Raw genomic sequence first — 20,238 nt, 5'->3', positions numbered from 1 at the left:
CTGAGGAGGCAAAACTTTGGGGCAATTAATGGCAGGTATGGTTTGGTAAAGGACAATGGACCTCATTTTAGACCAAGCAAAATCGAAAATAATGCAAAGTGGACCCCATGTTTAACTCTTCAGCTTGAAAAAACAGACCCCATTTTAGACCAAAGGACTAGAAAACGCACCCCAAAGGACAGCTCATATACATATATTCAAATAAGGGGAATAGCCTTAATAAAGCCGAATGAAGAGAAATATTGGGGAATAATATAATTATACCACATGTAATAATAAATACTAATAAATTGGTATTGTAAACAATATGCTGTGACATTGTTTGTAACCACAAATAATCAATGCATAGTTACCCTGATCATTGTGTGAGGGTTTTTTATCGGTAGCTCCAGATTAAGTACTACGATAACCACAGATAATCCCACTGTCCTTTGTTTGCATCTGAGCGTGCTCAGTCTGGATTGCAAGTTCCTTATTGCCAAGCGGCATTCTTTTCACATTGCAACTTTTATTGATCAAGTACTAATCTGACTTCAAATATACATATTAGGTAAGTCACATATTTTGTATTTTTAACCAAGATATTGGAACACAGCTTAACTTTCAGATTTCAGACTGAAATATCTTTATACAGTAGTCCCAGGGCATGCTTGAATTCATCAAGTTCAGCCTCCAACGTAGCAATTCTGTCCAAAATAGCAAACAATTCCTGAAGCTTCTCTTGTATGACTGTTCCATTGTGTTGGTAGGTCTGGTACAATGTTTGCTCCAGTACACCACATGAATTAGATACCTGTTGAATACAGACATATTGTGTGACTCAGGAATGGACATTCATGAATTTACATTGAAAACAGAATATTATATGGTTTTGCAGATTTTCTGTCCTATCTAATCAAATGTATAACTTCTTAATAATGCTTTATGTGACAAAACACTACTATGCCAACAGAACTCCATGATATTGGACTACATGAGTGAGTGCCAGTGTGCCATGTTTGGAGAATTTGTATGACTGCTTGTGGTATTCTCTGTGGCTGCACATTTACAATCAAAGCAAATGGAAATGCAGCATAATTTATGAAACATGACAAGTATGAGTGAAAATACAGTGAGAATGCGCAAAAGTTGTATACTTTATTTTTTTACATAAGTTAGCAAGTTCCTAGAAAAGTTCCTAGCAAGTTCCTGTAAAATTCATCGCCATCCTCATCCCTTCCCTTAGGGGTGAATAACAGTGCTTACAACAGCTGATCTCTCAGTCTAGCTAGTTTCTTACCACCATTTTTTGGTAAAACTCCTGCATTTAAGAATTATTTCAGTTGACACATACCTGCATTTCTATATTTTTCTTGAAATCTGTCAACAGTGTTGTATCTCTCTTTCTCTTAGCATTAATGTCTTCTATCAGGGTCTGTGCAGCAGTTTGTAGCATCTCCCTACTAGTAACTGGGTATGCCATGGCTTGACTAGTACCAGTAGTGTTTGAACCATGCACATGACCAAGCCCAGACATTTCATTATCTGGTAGTGCTGCTGATTCAATTGGATTACTGAAATGTAATACAGACATACCGCTGAATACTTTATTTATGCAAGGAATTTATTTCAGCTCTTTCTGTCATGAAAACTTATTCCAAAGTATTACAGGCTGTCAACTACACATGAATATTGACCAATTTGACCTCAGTTCTGTTGTTGAACTTAGTTGTGCTGCTATCTCTATGCTATAGTCTGCAGTTCAAACATTAAAAGTGTAAAAATTGAATACACAATTATCATATAAATCAAATTCCTTGCCAACTTGATTGACAATTACAAGATCAAGAGTGTAAATGAAAACAGCATCACTTTACACCACTTTACTGTCTTGTTGCTTAAGAATGATTCAGTCATTTCAGTAAGCTAACTCCACAGTAATGAAACAGACAGTCAAGCAGAAAGACGTCAGTGCAAAAAGGAAGTCATGCCCCAAGCAAAATATCACTTTACCAAGTCAGCAGAAATATAATTCAGTGATAATTAGATATTCCACAGTAGGCATTTCCTGTCAATGGCCCCATCTATACAGCATGAAAAATCTTACCTGAGTAAGGGTTTAGGGCAGTTTAGGGCCCATGTAGATGCAACTACATCCTGACCTGTTCTGAAACTATCCTAACTTAGGAAACCTCTTGGAGGTTTCCTGAAACCATCCTGACTTCATCCTACCTAATGTGTGAATGCGTTCTGTCCAGAATGCCTCCTGACCCTTGAAGTAATTCTATGGATTGTAGTTAATACATCTGACCTTATTCTTTTATTGTTTCAATCAATCATTTTTATTTCATGTCTGACATTTATGGAAAATTGAAAAAAAGAATTGTTGTCAAAATAACTTTGTTTACTTTTGCATTCAGCATGACACACCCAATGGAAGAGTTTTAAAACCTTTGAAAACCAAATGACCTGTGTGACACTTCATTATGTCATAATATGTATATTTTTTAAATATACTTTTTAGGAATGGGTCAGGATGGATTCAGGAAGGATCCTGTAATATCTATGCCATAAACTTCTGTAAAGTCCAAACTTGTATTATAAAAACAAGTATAGAAAAAGATGAAACTGTGAAATATGGTATTTTCCATAATTCATTGTTTGCTTCACAGGCAAAGTGTGCATACACTCTTGATTATTACATGTACATGAAATTATGTTTAAGCTATGTGTTTTTTTACCTTTGTTCAACAACGTCAGGACGTTCTGGTTCTTGCAGCATAGTCTGATCTCCAAAGTTATTCAAACTGCACACACTGTTTGTGTTCTCCATGTTAACAATAGTACTCAGGATACAGCTTTCAGTATTTCAAAGTAATCTGAAAAGTAAAATATTTTATGACAGAAACACTACTAAGATGAATTTTATATTTCATAGTGTTTCATTTCCTGTAATAAATGAACATTTATCACCATTTCTGTACTTGTTTATTTCATTTCATTTTTATTTGTATATTTTATTTATATATACCACCCATTTCCTGTTAGTGTTCACTGGCTCTGTTTGCTACAACCACACAGACAGTAATAAGAAACTGTACATTCTACATTTTAAGATAGCAAGACTCTGAGTACTTGAAACAGAATATTATTACTGCCATGGCACATCATAAAATTAATGAACATTTGATTTCTTGGTTGACATCATAACTTCCACTCCATGCACTTCTCATGCATTACTATATGAAAATATATATAGGCACATATGAAAATAAATCAACCCTCTTGTTTTATCTTCACCCTCTTGCTTGGTGTAAAATGCTATTAAGGTACCGAAAATAGAATTAATAGTAATACAGTTTATTGTAATGTTTTGTCGTAATGAAATGAACTGACATGCCATACTGTATACATCAAATGTTGATCTCAAAACATTGACACCCAGATGTCTGCATCTAGTTACAGTAGACGAACTGTAGCAAGAAATTGCAATCTTGCTATCTTATTGGTTTCTGCATGGTTATATATTAAACAGAGCCTGTGAACAAAAGCTTTAAAAAATGTGTAAAAGGTTGTTATTGTATGTACAATAACAAAGACTTCACACATTTATTAAACTTTTTGCAATTTATTGAGTTACAAACACAGACTTAAAGGCATATGTTGTTTGATATTATAATGATTTTTAAGTAGGACGCCATGTTAAAATTGTTTTCTATAAATAAAAAATCCAAAATGCACATCCATATGGCCACTTTCAATAAAAAAAAATTTCACCAAATTTACAATTCTTGAAATATGAATTCATGCTTATGGTTACCTCTACAACAAATTAAGTGCTGGTATTAACACAACAGGGTCAAAGTCGATGACTGTCGACTTGCAATACATTGACATTTGTAACAATGTTTTTTTTCCCTGTTCAATGTTGCCTATGTTGCCCTCGGCCCTCTTAAGCCAATTTGACATGCCACTGGTGCACACAATTTCTAGTGATGCACCAAATTTGGTGTTCCCTATCTTTCATTATCATATGTATGTGTTGACTCTTATAAGAAATGCCAGTTTTCTCATTTTGACTCACTAATTCACAACAACAAAATTTGGCCACACTGATAGCGGCTATTCTATTTCTATTAGACTTCAGATGCATCTTACATTTTAAGGGCTTTAATTTGAAGATTTTCGAAGCTTCAAACTCTTTTTAATGTAATGACGAGGAGTGTTTGTAATCGCTGTAAAACCTGACAAGACTCACGGGAAATGTAACAACGTCAAAACAAACAAAATATTGCCATTGGCACTTGGCAGACTAGGCGGGCGCGGGCGCACTCAGTATCAGTCTGAAAGTCTATAAATAGACATAAAGTAATGAAGGAAGGAATGAATGAATGACAAGAAAAATATTGCCTCGGGGGAAAAATGTGAAATTTAGCGAAAATTTCCTATAAGCTTACACCCTAAACTAGTTCGTACATCTTGTGTACGTCATATCCTGTGAACACTCAGAACAGTGTCGCATCATTCAATGTATGTAATTTCGTCATTTTCTTCAAATATGTAATACATTTTGATAAATATTGACGATAATACATCTTCCATGGTCGCAGGTATGTATTTTCTGCTCCTCTTGCTCAAAATTTTCACAAAATTGTGATTAATTTCCAATTCGCGAAACACACTCACCTTGTCCAAACTGCAGAAAGGTTGTGGATGATTACTAACGCCGGATTTGATTGGCTGAAAGTATAATTGTGGACTGCACTGCTAGAGGGCGCTTTGTAAAGCGATGGACGTATCTCTACCCATGATCTCTACCATGTATTTCTACTAGTATAGTATAGAGATTGATACGTTTGTAGCAGCAGAATTCGTACGATATTTTCCTAAGAAAACGGCAATCTAAGCAATAATACGTGCCCCTGTGGTGTTTATACCGTTCATTCTTTAGATTGCGGTATCACAATCACAAATGTGCAATCTATCCACAACCAACCAACGAATAAAGTGAAGTCCCTGAAAAGTTTCAAATGTACACTCAACAATAGTAGCGAGTGTACATTTGAAACTGCAGGGATTTCCGGTGAGTGGGGCTTGAAATTTCCCCCTCAAACGTAGATAGATGGCCTAGGGCCGAAGTTGTAATTTGTCTCGTTGTTGTGGTTGCCTTATGGGAAGTCATGGCGAATTTGTGGGAAGAAAAGAGCTTGTGTTGAGATTTTATTCCATAAACCCCCTTCCGAAACGTGTATATTTCAGATAGAATTATATTAAATTAAGAGAGAGAGAGAGAGAGAGAGAGAGAGAGAGAGAGAGAGAGAGAGAGAGAGAGAGAGAGAGAGAGAGAGAGAGAGAGAGAGAGAGAGAGAGAGAGAGAGAAAGGGGGGGGGGTAGGGAGGGACATAATGCGAGGGGAGGGCCCATTGTTATTACCACCACCAACAACAACAACAACACCATCACCACCACCACCACCACCACCACCACCATCATCATCATCATCATCATCATCATCATCATCATTATCATCATCATCATCATCATCATCATCATCACCATCATCATCAAATAGATTACACTCACTTTATAGATTTGCAAAAGTCTATGTTGTTTTTATTGTGTATGCGTTCAAAACTAGAAATCTACACAATGACATCAAAACCCTGCAAAACCAAAATATAATCTCAAACTTTGTTTGACATAAATTGAGAAACGAAAAAGAAAAAGGAAATAAAAATCAAAACATACTAGAAGTATTTTTTGAAAGTCAACTTGTAGGATATGTTACATTGTGCATTTCTTGAGGGTAAATTTTAAGTTTTTTTCGGGTGTCAGTCCACGTTGTTTTAGAATGTCATTTAAAATGCTCTACAGCTTCTGTGGACATCTGCGACTTCTGAGAAGGTGGTCCTCTTTCTTGTCACCTTGTTGATGACTCCAGTCTTGCCGAGTGCAACGAGATCTCTGGTTGATTGTTGGTCAGTTTCTACGCAGTGGTAATCCAAGGATTCTTGTCTGGTTTCCTCTGGTCTGCATCCTTCATCGGTGATACACTGGGATACTGGTGTCTTGGAGAAACAAGTCATGTCTACACGGTCTATTACCTTGTGGACAATTACGTTCCTCATACGTGGGATACATGCAGCTGTAATTGAGATTAAATAGGCAACTGTTAGAACAAAGTTTTTCTATAACTGACATGGATACATGTAGCCTATTGAAAACATAACAAGAGTTCGAAAATAAGATGGTAACATATTAAAGCACCCAAAAAAGAATAGGAAAACAAATAATGTGTCGATACATATTTTACAGTGTGATAGTCAATTCCGTGATAATATAATTTTTTATTTGATTTTGATTTTGATTTCATTTTGAATGAAACATTTTTCCCTAATAAGAAATATAACAAATGCACTACTGTTACCGATATTTAGCAAACTATTATAATTCGAAATGTATATATATATATATATATTCCTGCTGTTCGTTGTCCAAATGCGCATTGGTGGCACTTTTACATAGCAGTTTTCAGATATAGCATCGCCATAGTTGGATTTTTCCCTCTTTTTTCAAATGTACAGATTAAAGAGTTTTTTTGTAACCTTATTCCTAAAATGTGACATTTGCCAACATAAATGTAATATTTTGATTGAAGACCTTACCTCTCTCAGCACACTTGGAACTGGGAATCTGGTAACTAAGACCGAATTGTTGGGCATCTCTGTAGACTTCTCTATTGGGGCCTTCAAACTCGTTTTCCTTTTCACCGTCGAAGTTTCCGCACAGACCACATTGTTTGCTACGGTAGAACTGGGACATCTGAAACGAAAGGGAACAGATATAATATAGTTTGATTCTTGACCAAAGACATAACATTTTACCACTGACTTTAGTAATGGTAAGAAAGACTGCACTTTGAGACCAACATGCTATTTATTTGAAAATCCAAGTACCTTGATCACCAAAAATTTTGTCATACGAAAATTTGATTCTGGTCCCTTTGAAATCACAGAATTCTGAATCTTATATCTTCAGATTTTTGTCAATTGTCAATCTATTTGCCCCACAGCGTTAACACAGTGAGTAACGGCCATTTTCTATATTGATAAATTGTTGGATTCATTTGTTCTGTATTCAAAACTATTCTTCTTGATTTCAGTAACTTAGAGAATAGTTCGGGGAACAAAGTTTCAGTAAAAGTTCGAAGGCTGTTACTGCTGAAGTGCATACCACGATTGTGCCGGATCTCAAGTGAAGATAAAGTTTACAAAATTGATAATTTTCTTGTCATGATCTCGACACTGGATGAGACTAGTAGAAAATGTACTCACCTCAACTTTAGTGTTGATACCATCGGTCTTAATCTTCAGACCAAACTTGGGAGCAATAACTTCCATGCGATTGTCGTGGTGACGGATGACAATGATTTCAATGGGGTTGGTTCTATCTTCTTCCTGTTCACGGCTGTCAACTTCCTGGCTACGGGAGATTTCTTGGTTCAGGAGGCGTTCAAAGCTATTCCAGTGGCGTTCTTCTGCTCTGCTGATTTCAGTGGACCTGTATCTGTCGTTGGTGTAGGTTTCACGGCTCACACTTTCGCTGCTTCTGCGCTGGCTCTTGCATCTACTGAAGTTGTCGGTTTCTTGGCTGTTCAAGCGCTCACCATTTATGATGCGTTGTTTGAGTTCGTCGCATTCACTGGAAGACATCTTACTTTCACATCTGCGGAGTTTATCTCTTTCTTCGCGGGTCAGTGCTACACCCTGTTCTGTGAGGCGGCGGATTTCTTCGCATTCTTGACGGCTGACTTCGGACTTCTCGCTACTTTCTGAGCTTGAGGACATGCTAGAACTTCTTCTTTCACACTGCAAGAGTCTTTGTTCTTCTTCAAAGGTAAGCTCATCATATCTGTCTCTACGGGATCTCAGTTGTTCGCATTCTTCACGGTCAGTTTGTCTGTTAGATGACATGTATTCTGATGACATCTTTCGGCGGGTGATGCTCTCAACACGGCGCTGTTGCTGTCTGTCTTCAAGTGGTTGGACTCTAACTTCTCCATTCTTACGGATGGTCATCTTCTCGCTCACTTTAAGTTCTTGTGGTACACTGTCTAAACGGACGAGCATATCTTCTTTGTCATCTTCTGGGATCAGTTCAACCTTCTTGTCCTCAACGAAAATCTTTGTGATCTGTAAATACAGTGTATACAAGGAATCAATTTTATGTTGTTGTTTTCCCCAAGTGACTTTGACTACTGATAAAAAAATGTAATAAATTTGACTTGTTTAAAACCAGACTTTTATTTACCTTCTTGTCTGAGTCGTGGTGCTTCTTGGCGGTAAGGACAGAGAAACGTTCCTCTTCTGAACAGTCCTTGGCCAAATAGTGTTCACACTTTGTGAGGTCATACTTGTAGGTGACGTTGTCAAAAGTTCTGATCTCATTACCACGAATCTTGCAGAATGCTGGATAAGAGGAAAAAATCGATTAAAACCCTTTGAAGAACATATAAATCTATGTTCTTCATGACTTTCTATGTGTAGGTGAATGTGTGTCTGTGTGTGTGTGTGTGTGTGTGTGTGTGTGTGTGTTTATATTTCTACGTATGAGGTTATTTTGTCGATAATATAATAGCCCATTAAAAATCAAATACAGTTTTAAGAGTTGGCACATCATTTACATATACAGAAAAGAATTCATTAAAATGTATGTTTAGATGCAGTTTCTACAAACCAAATGTCCCTTCATGATGTATTGAGGGTTAAAATGATGGAGAGAATACATGGGGTCTTCTGTTAAATTACTCACGTGTGTATTGTTCAGTCATGAAATAGTTCATGTATTGTTCGACCATTGTCTTTCTGGTGGACATTGGCTGAACCTTCGTTGGCAGACGGACTCTCTCGAACTTGAGGTTCTCGAATGGGTGGTTGACAGTGACGTTGGCTTCTTGTTGGTTCTCGCTAAGTTCGGCAGTGATGAGAACCTTGTGGTAGGGGTTGTCAATTTCAACGTTGTCAATTCTCAGGTTATCCCATAAATAGTACTGGGCCATCAGCATGGTCTTGGAGTACAGGCTCTTTTCTATTTTGGTCAGCTACAAGAAAATGACACAGTTCACATTATTATAAGGCCAAAAAAAGAGAGAATTGTTTCTGGTCAGGGCATTTCGTCTAAAGTGGTGCAACGACGCGATTATTTTTTAAATTCTCAACAAACCTGTCACTCAATCGACTATTTATAAGTTATTGTTCTCTTTATTTAGTACTTTAGAGAAAGTGTGTATGTGGAGCAGATGCTTGTTAATGATTTTACTCTGCAATTGTCTTCACTGAAGTAGGGTGGGTTATTGTTGTGCCCCCCCCCCCCGGATCTGTATAATGCATGGGATGGACTAGTCTAGCTTCTAGACTTCCGATAGAATACGACACAAGACCGAACATTACTGTCGAGGATGGAACATCCGAGTTCGGGCAAGCCCTCACTATGAACTATGATAGAGCTAGGTTTCAGGTTTTCTTGAATTCTAATGTATACTTTACTAGCAATGGAATATCAATTGTTGAGGGCGCTCTCCGTAATGATAGTTTGGGTGAAAAAATGTTAACGTACCTTCTCGTGGGTGATTTCAATGTCGACCTTGCGGAGTTCGGTCAGTTTCTTTATGAGGTCATTGCAGGCTCTAGAGTAAGGTTTGTGGTTTCTCCTGTCCTCTTCGCATTGTTTATATTCTGGTGTGTTCTGTTCTCTTTCCTCTCTGACTTGTTCTTTGGTCTTTTCAATGCGAGTCTATAAATCGAAAGGAAGCATGAAGTTAGGAAGGTAGCAGAAAAAACATACCCAAATTTAACTGAAAATGCACTTTTAGGAACATAATCTCTGAATCAGTAATTTCATTCCTTGGGTTACTTGGTGTATCCTCTTGGGTAGTTTTCTAAAATTTTCTTTTAAACAAACATTTGTTCCAACACTAACATACTTCATAATCATATGTTTACTCATGTTTATCATAACATACCTTGATCTCTACTTTCTTATCGTTTTCACAGCTTTCGCCCCACTGGACAGTCAGTTTAGCACGGATCTGCTTCTGATCACCTTGTTTCATGTCTTCCCTTGGTTCATTTGGTCTACTTGGGTTTGACCTTGGGTTGCTGGCTGGCCGACCAAAATAAGAGTAATCCTCCTCGAAAGAAGTTCTTTCTTTTTTGTTGTCTTCCAAGTATTTTGCAAGTTTCTGAACAGTGTCGATTTCCTCTCTTGGGTATTCAGCCTCACCTTGCATGCACATCTAACCAAAAACACATACAAATAACACTTATCGACATGAAGTACAACTCATATACCAGAACTGGTGTGTTTGTGTGTGTGTGTTAAGTTCATTTTTTGAATATAACTGAGGTGGTTTGAATTAAGTTGTTGGATTAAGAAAATGGTCTTTTGCATAAATGGAAATGAACATTTTGGATATGAGTTACTGAAAATACACCATTCCTTATAAATGTGTCATTTTATATAACTTTCATGATTTAAATAAAACTAAGGTTGCCTGCCTTAAGTTTGATTTGAAATTAAATACAAATATAATAGTATACGATGACGTTTGTCTAAGAAAGTGATCTTTTGCAGAAGACATTGTATTTTGATCAAGTTTACCTTCCATGGTTTCTGTTCCTGGTCCTTGATTGGAGAACGCATCAACTCAAGGTGAAATCCTTTGTATTGCTTGTCTTTGGTGTCAAGGTGAAGTTCGGCAATCATCTGGCGATTTTCTTCTGTGTTATCACGTCTTGCGGTGACTCTAAGAATGACTTTCTTCACGCGGACGATTTCATTCAGACGCTGTTCGATATCTCTATGTTCTTGGTTTCTTCCCTGGGTCTGGCTTCTGTGATGGCTCTTGACAGGGCGCTCGCTGCTTTCGGAGCTCTGGCTTCTTCTCTGCTCGCGGCTCTTGGTCTCACTTTCAAAGCTGGCACTCTTCCACTCCCAGCTATCCTTTGTAATGTCCCACCTGTCAGTATTTTCTTCCTTGCTTTCCTCAGAGCTTCTAGATCTTGACTGGGAACGGCTCTCATCAATGCTGATTGATTGACGTTTGTTGTGGCGTTCAAAGTGCTCCTCGGATTCCTTGGCATCAACATCTTGCAGACTGAGTTCAACTTCGATTTCTTGTGGGCGTCTGTTTCCAGGTCTGAGAGTAATATTCATCTCAACTGGACCACAGAGTGGGTGCATTGGGGCTTCAGGTACATTTTTGCGGGACATGTACTTTGTGGAGATCTCAGTTTCAATGCCAAATTCTTCCTTTCCATATCTCCATTGTTTCTGAGATTTAAAAAAAAATCGCAATAAGTGATATATTCTATTGTATACATATGTATAAAACACTTATTACTTAATATATTTTGTTATTTATGGTACACACAATGTGACACAGATGTCTGGTCCTAATGACTAACTACAAGTTTGGTAAATTAGCTAGGATGACATCCATAATGTTATAACATTCGAAGTAAATGTGGTTTTAAAACAATTCAGTGATAAATTCTACCTGTGGAACAAATTTCACTTTGAATAACATGAAACGCATCTTCAGAGTAAAAAGTCTCTGCGAACATGTGAAAAATTATGTAAATAGTACTTACCGTGATTGGTTGTTTGTGGATCAATTTTCCCATGATAACTCTATCATGTCTCCTTTCGACGGTCTTGGTAGCTGTTGAGGAATCATAGATTTCCCAGAGGGTATCCCACAAGTCTTCCTCCCTCTGTTCGATTGGTTTGTACTCCTTGGTTACACAGAAGGTGTATGGTTTGCTCTTGACATTGACGATTTCGCGTTCAGTTTCAAGGGTCTTGAAGAGAGTTTCGTACTTCCTGTTCTTCAGGTCAAAGTGAACTTGGCTGTTGAATGGGATGGTGGAGTTGACGGTAGTATTGAGACCTACACCACATCTAAGGACATGGGCATCAACACCAACTTTACCTTCAATGTTGAGAGCGATTCTGCGAAGAAGAAAAAATTAGAAGTTAGCAGCCTTCGTTCCTATTCTTCATATGACATAATCCATCTGTGTTTTTTGACACTTACATGGACTCTGTAATATCTTAAATATTATTGCATAACCAACAATCAAAAAGGGAAGATTTTTGAATGAATCAATTCCTTTCAAAGATCTAACTTATGGTATGTACTTAAAAAGCCCAGCTACTTGTCACTGGCTTCTGATCTAGCGACTCTACATTCTCTGATTGGTATGTTGTTTATGTATTCTAAAAATCCATTAATGTGTGCGATTTATTGTGGGGAAATGTGTAATATAATCAATACAACATACTTGCTAAGTACATCAACTTCAGCAATGATAGCTGATGGTTTCTCTCCACGACGTTCGCTTTCAAAAAGAGCTGGTTCAACACGTCCACGGCCCTCAACCTTCATGTTGACCAAAGCAGCAGAGGTTACGTTGACTTGGAGTGGGAGACCAAGTTCAGTTGGGATTTGTTGGGTGATATCGGCCAACATGATGACCTTCTGCAATTCAACGGATCTCTTTTCCTTCAGTTTCTCTTCGATGTCTTTGATGCTGACGGTTCCTTCCTCAAGGATAGATTTGACGGTGTCCTTGTCGAAGGTCCAGAAACGAAGTTCGTTTCCGAAAATTTTGACGTACATGGATCCTTTGGGTTCTTCTGGTTTACGTGGTTCAATTGGAAGCTATAGTGAAAAAAACGATGAGACATCAACCTACAGAGGAAACGGTTTTACACATCCAATGTACTGACCACAACCATGATAAAAAGATATATGACTCTGTATCTGTCTCTGCCGCTCTGTCTCTGCCTCTCTGTCTCTGTCTGTCTGTCTGTCTGTCTGTCTGTCTGTCTGTCTTTCTCTCTCTCTCTCTCTCTCTCTCTCTCTCTCTCTCTCTCTCTCTCTCTCTCTCTCTCTCTCTCTCTCTCTCTCTCTCTCTCTCTCTCTCTCTCTCTCATGAGACATGTAAAATAATAACCCTTCATACTACTTGGTACTTACACTATCTTTCAATAATTTCTTTTCCTTCTCAACAGTTGAAACAGAGCGTGCCTTTCTCTTCAGTAGGTCCAGCATAGAGTTCTTTCTCCACAGAGATCCTTCTGGTCCGAAGATCTTCTCAACAATGGTTTGCAGACCCTCAGCACGGAAACCAGTTTCCATGACATGCATGTTGTAGCCTAGGACGTTAGCGCTGACCTTGGCATTGGCAGAGCGTGGCAGGAAAGATTTGGGAGATCCAATAGTGTTGATTTCAGTGGTAATACCCATATCCAAGTTCTCTGGAATTTAAAAAAGTAAATGAAGTTTGTTAGTTGTAGCAAAGGATTAAAAAATTGTCTTGATAATCTAAACATATGATAATTTGTAGGTTGCTTTCACCATCGATTGTTGAAAACTTAAGAATAAGCTCCTGTCGTTATCTTATCGAATACTATACATGTATATATATATATATATATATATATATATATATATATATATATATATATATATATATATATATATATATATATATATATATATATATATATATATATATATGGCTTCAATAAGACAAATGGGGACTGGAAACAAAAACTATCAGTTGACTTACCCATCTGTTTGGCGAGTTGCATGTTCTTAGAGTATTGTGCACCAGGGGTGATTGGCTTGGCAAAACGCAGGGCATATCTGGCACCTTCGGCCTTCTTCTTCTCCATTGGGTTGGTAGAGTTGGACAGAGTCTTCAAGTGGCTGAAGACGAAAGATCCAACCTGTTGGCTACGTTCCTTGTGCAGACTCTGTGCGAAAAGCTGCATGATTGGAGTGGTGACGTTGCTATCCATGATGACGACGTAGGAAGCAATACGAATTTCGGGGGAGTTCTCTTGGTTGTGGTAGACTGAGGACAGAATGTTACGGACCTGAAAATATAAGAATTGTATTAAAACATATGACATCATTCGTACGAGTAGTCTTTTTTATTGAAGGTAAGTCATAATTACTTTGAAGATCCTGGCGTTATATAGGCATGTTTAATTATTTGTTATTTCATAGCTAATATAAGTGAAGATACTCATTTAGTCTTTGAATGCCCTAAAACTTTATCCCTTAAAAGGTTCTGATCTTCGGTACACAAAGTGGTCGTACTGGGAATTGATTTATCAGAGCACAACTAAAACATATCAGAATTGAAGCCTTACCTTGGATGGGACCTGAGGAGCAATACGTCTAAGAGCATAGATAGCGTGGACCTTCATCTCGTCTTTGGTGTGTACGCTGTCAATGATTGATTGTACTTCTTGGATGGTGTCAACAAGAGCAGAGTTGCCAATGGCTCTAAGGCACATAATTTGTTCCTCCTGAGATTTATCGGGCTTGATTCCATCAACCAAGTTCTAGAAGATGCATAGATCGTTCTAAAGTTAGTCTTCTTTAAGCTTAACACTTCCCATAAAAGTTACACATTTTACAGATATATTTAACATACTCATTTTATGCGTTTTGATCTCATACCAGTATGTTTACTTATTGTAGAATTAAAGATCTCAAGAAGTTTGAAGATGGAGGCGTGCATAAGAAAGATTGTCAGTGTGGTTCTATATTTGATACTGAGGACCCACCATTACGTTTGAAGCTCTTTGGCTAACATTACAGAAATGTTTGTTTATCAAAAATCTTCTAAAGATGGATTTTACCTTGGTGTAGCTTTTCCTGTCATCTTTAATATTGTACAAACATTACACTCTGTGTAAGTTTTAGTTGTTTTGGCATACATTAACGAACAGCATTATATCAAAAGTTCAGTCTGCTTTACCTTGGTGTAGCGTTTCTTGGCATCTTCGACATTGTCTCTGGCTTCAATCAAACGGCGTTCCAGTTCCTGGATGCGTTCACGGCGTTCAGTTGTCATCACCTTGGATCTCTCTTCGGTGAGTTGTTGTTTGATTTCACGGAGTTGGATCTGGATCTTGCTGTGCTTGTCCTTGCCAAAGGCAGAGTTGACCATGCTACCAAGGCTCAACCAACAGGTCTTCCTGACTTCCTTCTGTTCTACTACTTTCTCGTGTTTGCAGAGTTCCTACAGAAAAGAAATAGAAGTTGTTAATACAAGCCAAACAAACACAAGGTTCATAACTAGAATATTTTAATTAAAACCAATGTTTGCAGAATGATTGTCATCTTCTATACTTTGAATACTTCCATCATACAGAATTTGACTATTCGGGCAACACTATTTATTACATCAATATTACGGCACTTACCAAGACGTCATCAAGGGTGTGGATTGATGGGTCGTGGATCAGAGCAATAGTGTTCAAGACCTGGTTTGCGAATTCTCCTTCAATCTCACGTGTTTGGATCTTTTCCTTGATGAACTTAATGCATTCTCTGGTGTTGATCAATGGGAGGGCATCCATAAACAGCTTCCTGTGAATGAGATCAAAGGCATATATCATCAATACTTGTTTCACTAAATACAGTATAATTGATGTGATGAAAAGGCATCAAATCTTAAACCCGAAAATAGACAGAGGGTCATATTATTCTGCATTAATTTAAATTCTACAATTCCAACACATGGTTTTGTAATAAAATCATTCTGTCTTTAAAAGTATGAGCTGATACAAATGACTGTTGTATTTACCTCTGTCTTTCCTCATCTTTAGTCTCCTGGCTACGATCTCTCTTGACAACTTCGTTATAAATTTCCTCGATATCTTCCTTGTTCAAGTCACGCAGTTTCTGGACCATGTGGACAAATTGGGCTGGGATTTCCTCTCCGACCACTTCGTACTTGAAGCTCTCAACGATCATTCTCAACAGTTCCTTGACATCATCTTTCCTTTGTCTTCTGAGCTCTTCAGGGGTCATTCTCTGTTCTTGTTCGATCTGTTCCATTGTCTTCTCTCTCAGCTGCTTCTTCTCTGGGAATTCGTATCTCAGGGTGCGTTCCTTTATGGTATCACGGGGCATCTCAATCTGAGTTCTGATGCTGTCGGTTTTTGTGAGTCTCATGGTTTGGCTGTGAAATTTAAAATTTCAAAATATTGGGTGTCTGCAAACCACAATAGTTGCACATGAACGTTTTATCAATATAGTCATGTAATGGTAACAACACTAGAAATAAAAGGAAATATTTTCTCAAAATGCGAGAAAAATTACGATATTTTAAGTGATTATTTATTTAAAAAAAAAAAAGTCCATAAAGTAATAACTGCTTATGACTGTACCAGTATTCGACAAAATAAGGCTACCATGAAGTTATCTTATTTTTACATTGGGAAAATTCAATATTTAAACTTACTTGACAAATGTGACGACGTTGCTGACTTTGTCGTTGTATGGGGTGAAGATGTGTTGACCCTCGGAGACGATAGATTCAATGAGGAATTCTTGTTGGTTTCCAGAGACGTTGTAGCGGATTTCACGGAGTGACTTAATCAGTGGCTCTTGTTCTCTCTTCTCTTGATTCATGATCATGCCAGACAAGATGGATTTCTGGTGCATTCTTCTGTCATCGCAATTCTCAAGGTTTCTAATTTTGGTGATGTTCATCAGAGTCATGGGTTCTACAAAACATGAAGAAGAAAGCGTTAGCTCCAAAGAAAATCCTGGGATCTTTTTTTTTTGCAGATTACACAGCTATGGCAACCTTTATCCTAAATATTCCACTATTTTGGAAATGTTGACTTACCAAGCTCACTGCTGCTAGCTTGTCTGTCAATAACTTTAACGTCAGTTGTGTCGAATCTGATCTGGTAGACGGATTCGCATTTGCCGGAGATACCTTCCTGTTGATACAAATAATGGATTTGGGTTAGGAATTAGATAGAATTCGAAAATCAATATAATGGCATGGAAAAACGGCCATTTATAATATTTAAATTTTATTTTTTTTGACCCAAATTGACCCAATATGATTTTGTCAAAAATATGGGTCATGCGTTTTGTGATGACTATCGAAGGGGGTACTCTGAACATAGCAAAACAATATACAATTGTAAGTTCGTGTTTAGTAGGACGAGAAATAAACCCTCGTGTTTTTTGATAGGATAAGAAATAAAAACTTGTGTTTCTTTGACGACATTTAAGAAGAATCACTTTCGCGCCCAATGCTGCCTTGTGTTCATTATGAGATCAAGTTCAGTGAAATCGCCTACCTCCTTAACACGGAGCATTTTGACTTCGCCGGTTCTGCCTTCGGCGGAATGACGGTTGATATTTCTGTCTTCATCAAGGGAGTCACGTTCATCAAGGTTCAGTTGCAGAAGATCAGTGATAGCACGCTTGCTGTTTACAGACCAGGTGGGGTCATCACGAGATGTTTCCAAATCGGTGATCTAAAAGTAAAATAGAAAAGCACATTTAAACATTTTGAATTGATGTTTCAAGATTGTTTTAAAATGTTCAAAATAGTAATTTGGATTACTGGTATTAATTTCTAACGTTTTTTCTGTTACGTGTGGTATTTGTTTAAGATCGAAAAACAGAAATAGTTAAAAAAATTTTTTTATAAATGTAACACTCGCGCACACATCGACGCAATACTACTACACTCACTCAAATATATGACATTGTCAGCCGATCACACACCATAGTAATCTTAATGAATACATTTGTCAGGAGAGAGAGAAAAATAAACTTGGATAATTGAATCGACAAAAATTAGCTATATTAAATCGGGCTCAAAGTTTACGGTCAACTTTATGTCGTCTGCAAACGTATATTTCATTCACGCCTGCGCAGTTGGTTTTTCGGCCAGATACGTTGGAATTTTAAGTTTTTGTTACACACCTTGCCCTGTCTGTAGGTGAATCTGATTGGTTTGCGGAGTTCTCTCTGGAAGGTTTCGGACTCTTCACCAGTAATCCTTTGGAATTTCTCCAGGGGCTGCTGGGTCTTAGGGTCCTCGACCTCTCTCTGTAGTCTGTGCAGAGAGATTTCATCCAGCTGTGGAAACGATAAAAAAAATCTTTACACGCTCGTTAAACAACAAAATTAAAAAAAGAGACAAGTCAGATCAAATCACTTCGCTAGGTTTGTTGCGTTTCTGTCACCACATCGTCTGTATGTAAATTTCAGGCAAATTTATGCTGCGTGGACTGATAGTACAAGCAAGGTCGCTTACCTGCATGACAACCTTGTTGTCTGATCTGAATTGCAAGATTGGCTTGCATTTGATCTTAAGTCCAGAATACTCTTGACTTGTCTTCGGCACTCCAGTCAGCAGCTGACCTTCATATTCGTAGACATATTCACGTCCACTTTCGTAGCCTGATATTTTGAAAGATATCATACAAATTAAATCGTCAAATGTTTGTTTGTGAAATGAACACATTGTCAATTTGCGTGCGTACGAGGGAGGCCAAAAAAAAGGAAAAGAAAAGTATTAATTTTTTGCTTCCAATAAGATTTGTGTTAATTTGCCAAGCTATATTTATTCCGAATACAGATATTGACGTTGCCATCACCTGGGAGAATGTATCGTCATGTGGTGGTCGCTATGGCAACGGTAAGACAGCCAGCGTAAACCATGACAGGTGTGGGAACTGTACTTTGAACGGTGATGTCATCACAGGTTGAACTTTGAACCAATCAGTGTTGTGGCACAATGTGTCGAACGGCAACCGTACACGTTTCCGCACTGGCACATGTCATTGTTGCCATGGCAATGATAACCCCTGTATAACACAGTATAATTGATTGCTTAACCCTGGTAATCGTTGAAGATAGTTCGTGACAGGTGCGGAGTGCTGCTCGACAACAGCTATATATATCAATATAACACTGGTAATAAACACTTGTTTGGCCAAAATGAGCAGTCACGTGACTTTAGGAAAAGTTTCGGTTTGATTTTCGACGATCTATCCAAAACTTCGGAAAAAAAGTAAAATACTCACCTCTTTGGCTAATTTCGGCTTCTGCAATAAGAAAAACAGAAAAAGAAACGATTTTAAAAACGATTTCCTACCATCGGTATAGCATGTGCGATTGTCAAATCATACAAAACTAGTAATGGATAATTGGTCGCGATGTTCATTTGTTCACAATGACGTCACTTTATACAACTCCAGTCATATGCAAAACGTTATTGTTGATCCTGACTTCAATATGTATTCTTCCACAGGACAAAGGACGAGAAAAAAAAATGCATTTTCAAAAGCTGCCTATCCTGTGTACGTCAACTTTTTTTGGCTGTTTACCAACATATTTGCATACAATCGACTTTCGTAAAGTTAAAAAACAGTTTGAAGTCAGTACGTTATTCGCCCACATATTTTTCGATTTTTGATTGTGAAAAAAAAGAAAAAAAAACACGCGGAGGAGTTTTGTAGGTTTATTCAAGAGGCATTTTGATAAGTTCCGCACTTCGAGTCAACAAGCAGAAGTAACGTGATACATAGTATGTGTAACACGAGAAGCGATGGAAACTGAGTGTTACGCAGTCGCACAGTGATGTGGGGAAGGGGAGAAGAGGAAACATTTTGACGCGTATAAATGTACAAAGTTCGTAAAAAATAGAAAAGAAAAAAGTCGAGATCAACTTCTCGGTATGAGTAATATAATTTTAACAAATACACATAAACATATTCAGTTGATAAGCTGAGAGCTTCTAAGGATGTTTTACAAATATTTCGAACACTGGTATAAATTAATTGGAAGCAAAAATTGATATAAAGCGCGCAACTTATATTTAAAGTGCAAGAGACGATGCGAAAACAGTAAAGTTATTAAAAAGTTTGTTTTGCACTTTTTAAAGTATGGACATGGAAAATTTAGAAAATTAATTTCGCATATAAACTTCTGTTAGAAAAGGTTGCTGCTAGAATACAAATAGCAAGAAGAGAAAGATAAAACGTAAGTTTGTACTTACGGACGAGCAAGACGCCCAACACAAACAGAGCGAGGGTTCTCATGTTGACTGCAATCCGTTGAAGGCAGCATATGCCGCTCTGTAGAATTCTTAGCCTATTTATACTCTTAGTCAGACGCTTCTCGCCATTGATTTGTGGTGGAACGATGATGATAAACAAACTATTGAATATTGACCAAAGTTTCTTGACCCCCTAGCTTTCTAAAATAAAATCTGTTATTGGTGACCATCGGAGCTTCATTATATTATCCCAGTCCCGATTTGTAGCTCGAAAATGGTTTTCAGAAGCCAGACAAAGTGTACAGCAATGTTTTACACCTTATTAGAATTATGGATATTCTTAGTTATGTCTTTTTCG

General features: G+C 37.6%; 2 protein-coding genes across 2 annotated transcripts; both read right to left on the bottom strand.

Annotated features, from left to right (window-relative positions):
• Positions 1-610: 610 nt before the first annotated feature.
• LOC144436928 (synaptonemal complex central element protein 2-like) lies at positions 611-2,812 on the bottom strand. The gene is made up of 3 exons (XM_078125795.1): positions 2,721-2,812; positions 1,334-1,553; positions 611-793 (listed from the first exon to the last, which is right to left on the bottom strand). Exons 1-3 carry the CDS (start codon positions 2,810-2,812, stop codon positions 611-613), a joined length of 495 nt encoding a protein of 164 aa, XP_077981921.1.
• Positions 2,813-5,584: 2,772 nt separating this feature from the next.
• Positions 5,585-19,997, bottom strand: LOC144436052 (vitellogenin-3-like). The gene is made up of 23 exons (XM_078124706.1): positions 19,881-19,997; positions 18,907-18,927; positions 18,135-18,280; positions 17,801-17,956; positions 17,167-17,346; positions 16,701-16,797; positions 16,311-16,575; positions 15,651-16,028; positions 15,268-15,433; positions 14,820-15,083; positions 14,206-14,400; positions 13,617-13,926; positions 13,022-13,302; positions 12,324-12,703; positions 11,631-11,991; positions 10,639-11,310; positions 10,001-10,273; positions 9,595-9,771; positions 8,791-9,079; positions 8,290-8,447; positions 7,314-8,171; positions 6,645-6,801; positions 5,585-6,124 (listed from the first exon to the last, which is right to left on the bottom strand). Exons 1-23 carry the CDS (start codon positions 19,921-19,923, stop codon positions 5,838-5,840), a joined length of 6,114 nt encoding a protein of 2,037 aa, XP_077980832.1. The 5' UTR covers positions 19,924-19,997; the 3' UTR covers positions 5,585-5,837.
• Positions 19,998-20,238: the final 241 nt, after the last annotated feature.

This window comes from Glandiceps talaboti, chromosome 6 (assembly GCF_964340395.1).
Source record: "Glandiceps talaboti chromosome 6, keGlaTala1.1, whole genome shotgun sequence".
Classification (NCBI taxonomy): Eukaryota; Metazoa; Hemichordata; class Enteropneusta; family Spengelidae; genus Glandiceps; species Glandiceps talaboti.
The sequence above is the reverse complement of the archived record's forward strand: the minus strand, read 5'-3'. Positions and strand labels throughout refer to the sequence as shown.

Excerpts from the sequence above, each read along its gene's own strand:
- LOC144436052 (XM_078124706.1), bottom strand. The coding sequence starts at position 19,923 with ATGAGAACCCTCGCTCTGTTTGTGTTGGGCGTCTTGCTCGTCC. Across the intron at positions 15,434-15,650 it reads AAAGATGAGGAAAGACAGAG|GAAGCTGTTTATGGATGCCC; the intron begins GTAAATACAACA and ends TCTCATTCACAG. Across the intron at positions 9,772-10,000 it reads ATAAGAAAGTAGAGATCAAG|ACTCGCATTGAAAAGACCAA; the intron begins GTATGTTATGAT and ends TTCGATTTATAG.
- LOC144436928 (XM_078125795.1), bottom strand. The coding sequence starts at position 2,812 with ATGGAGAACACAAACAGTGTGTGCAGTTTGAATAACTTTGGAGATCAG. Across the intron at positions 1,554-2,720 it reads CCTGACGTTGTTGAACAAAG|TAATCCAATTGAATCAGCAG; the intron begins GTAAAAAAACAC and ends ATTACATTTCAG. Across the intron at positions 794-1,333 it reads AGAAAAATATAGAAATGCAG|GTATCTAATTCATGTGGTGT; the intron begins GTATGTGTCAAC and ends TGTATTCAACAG.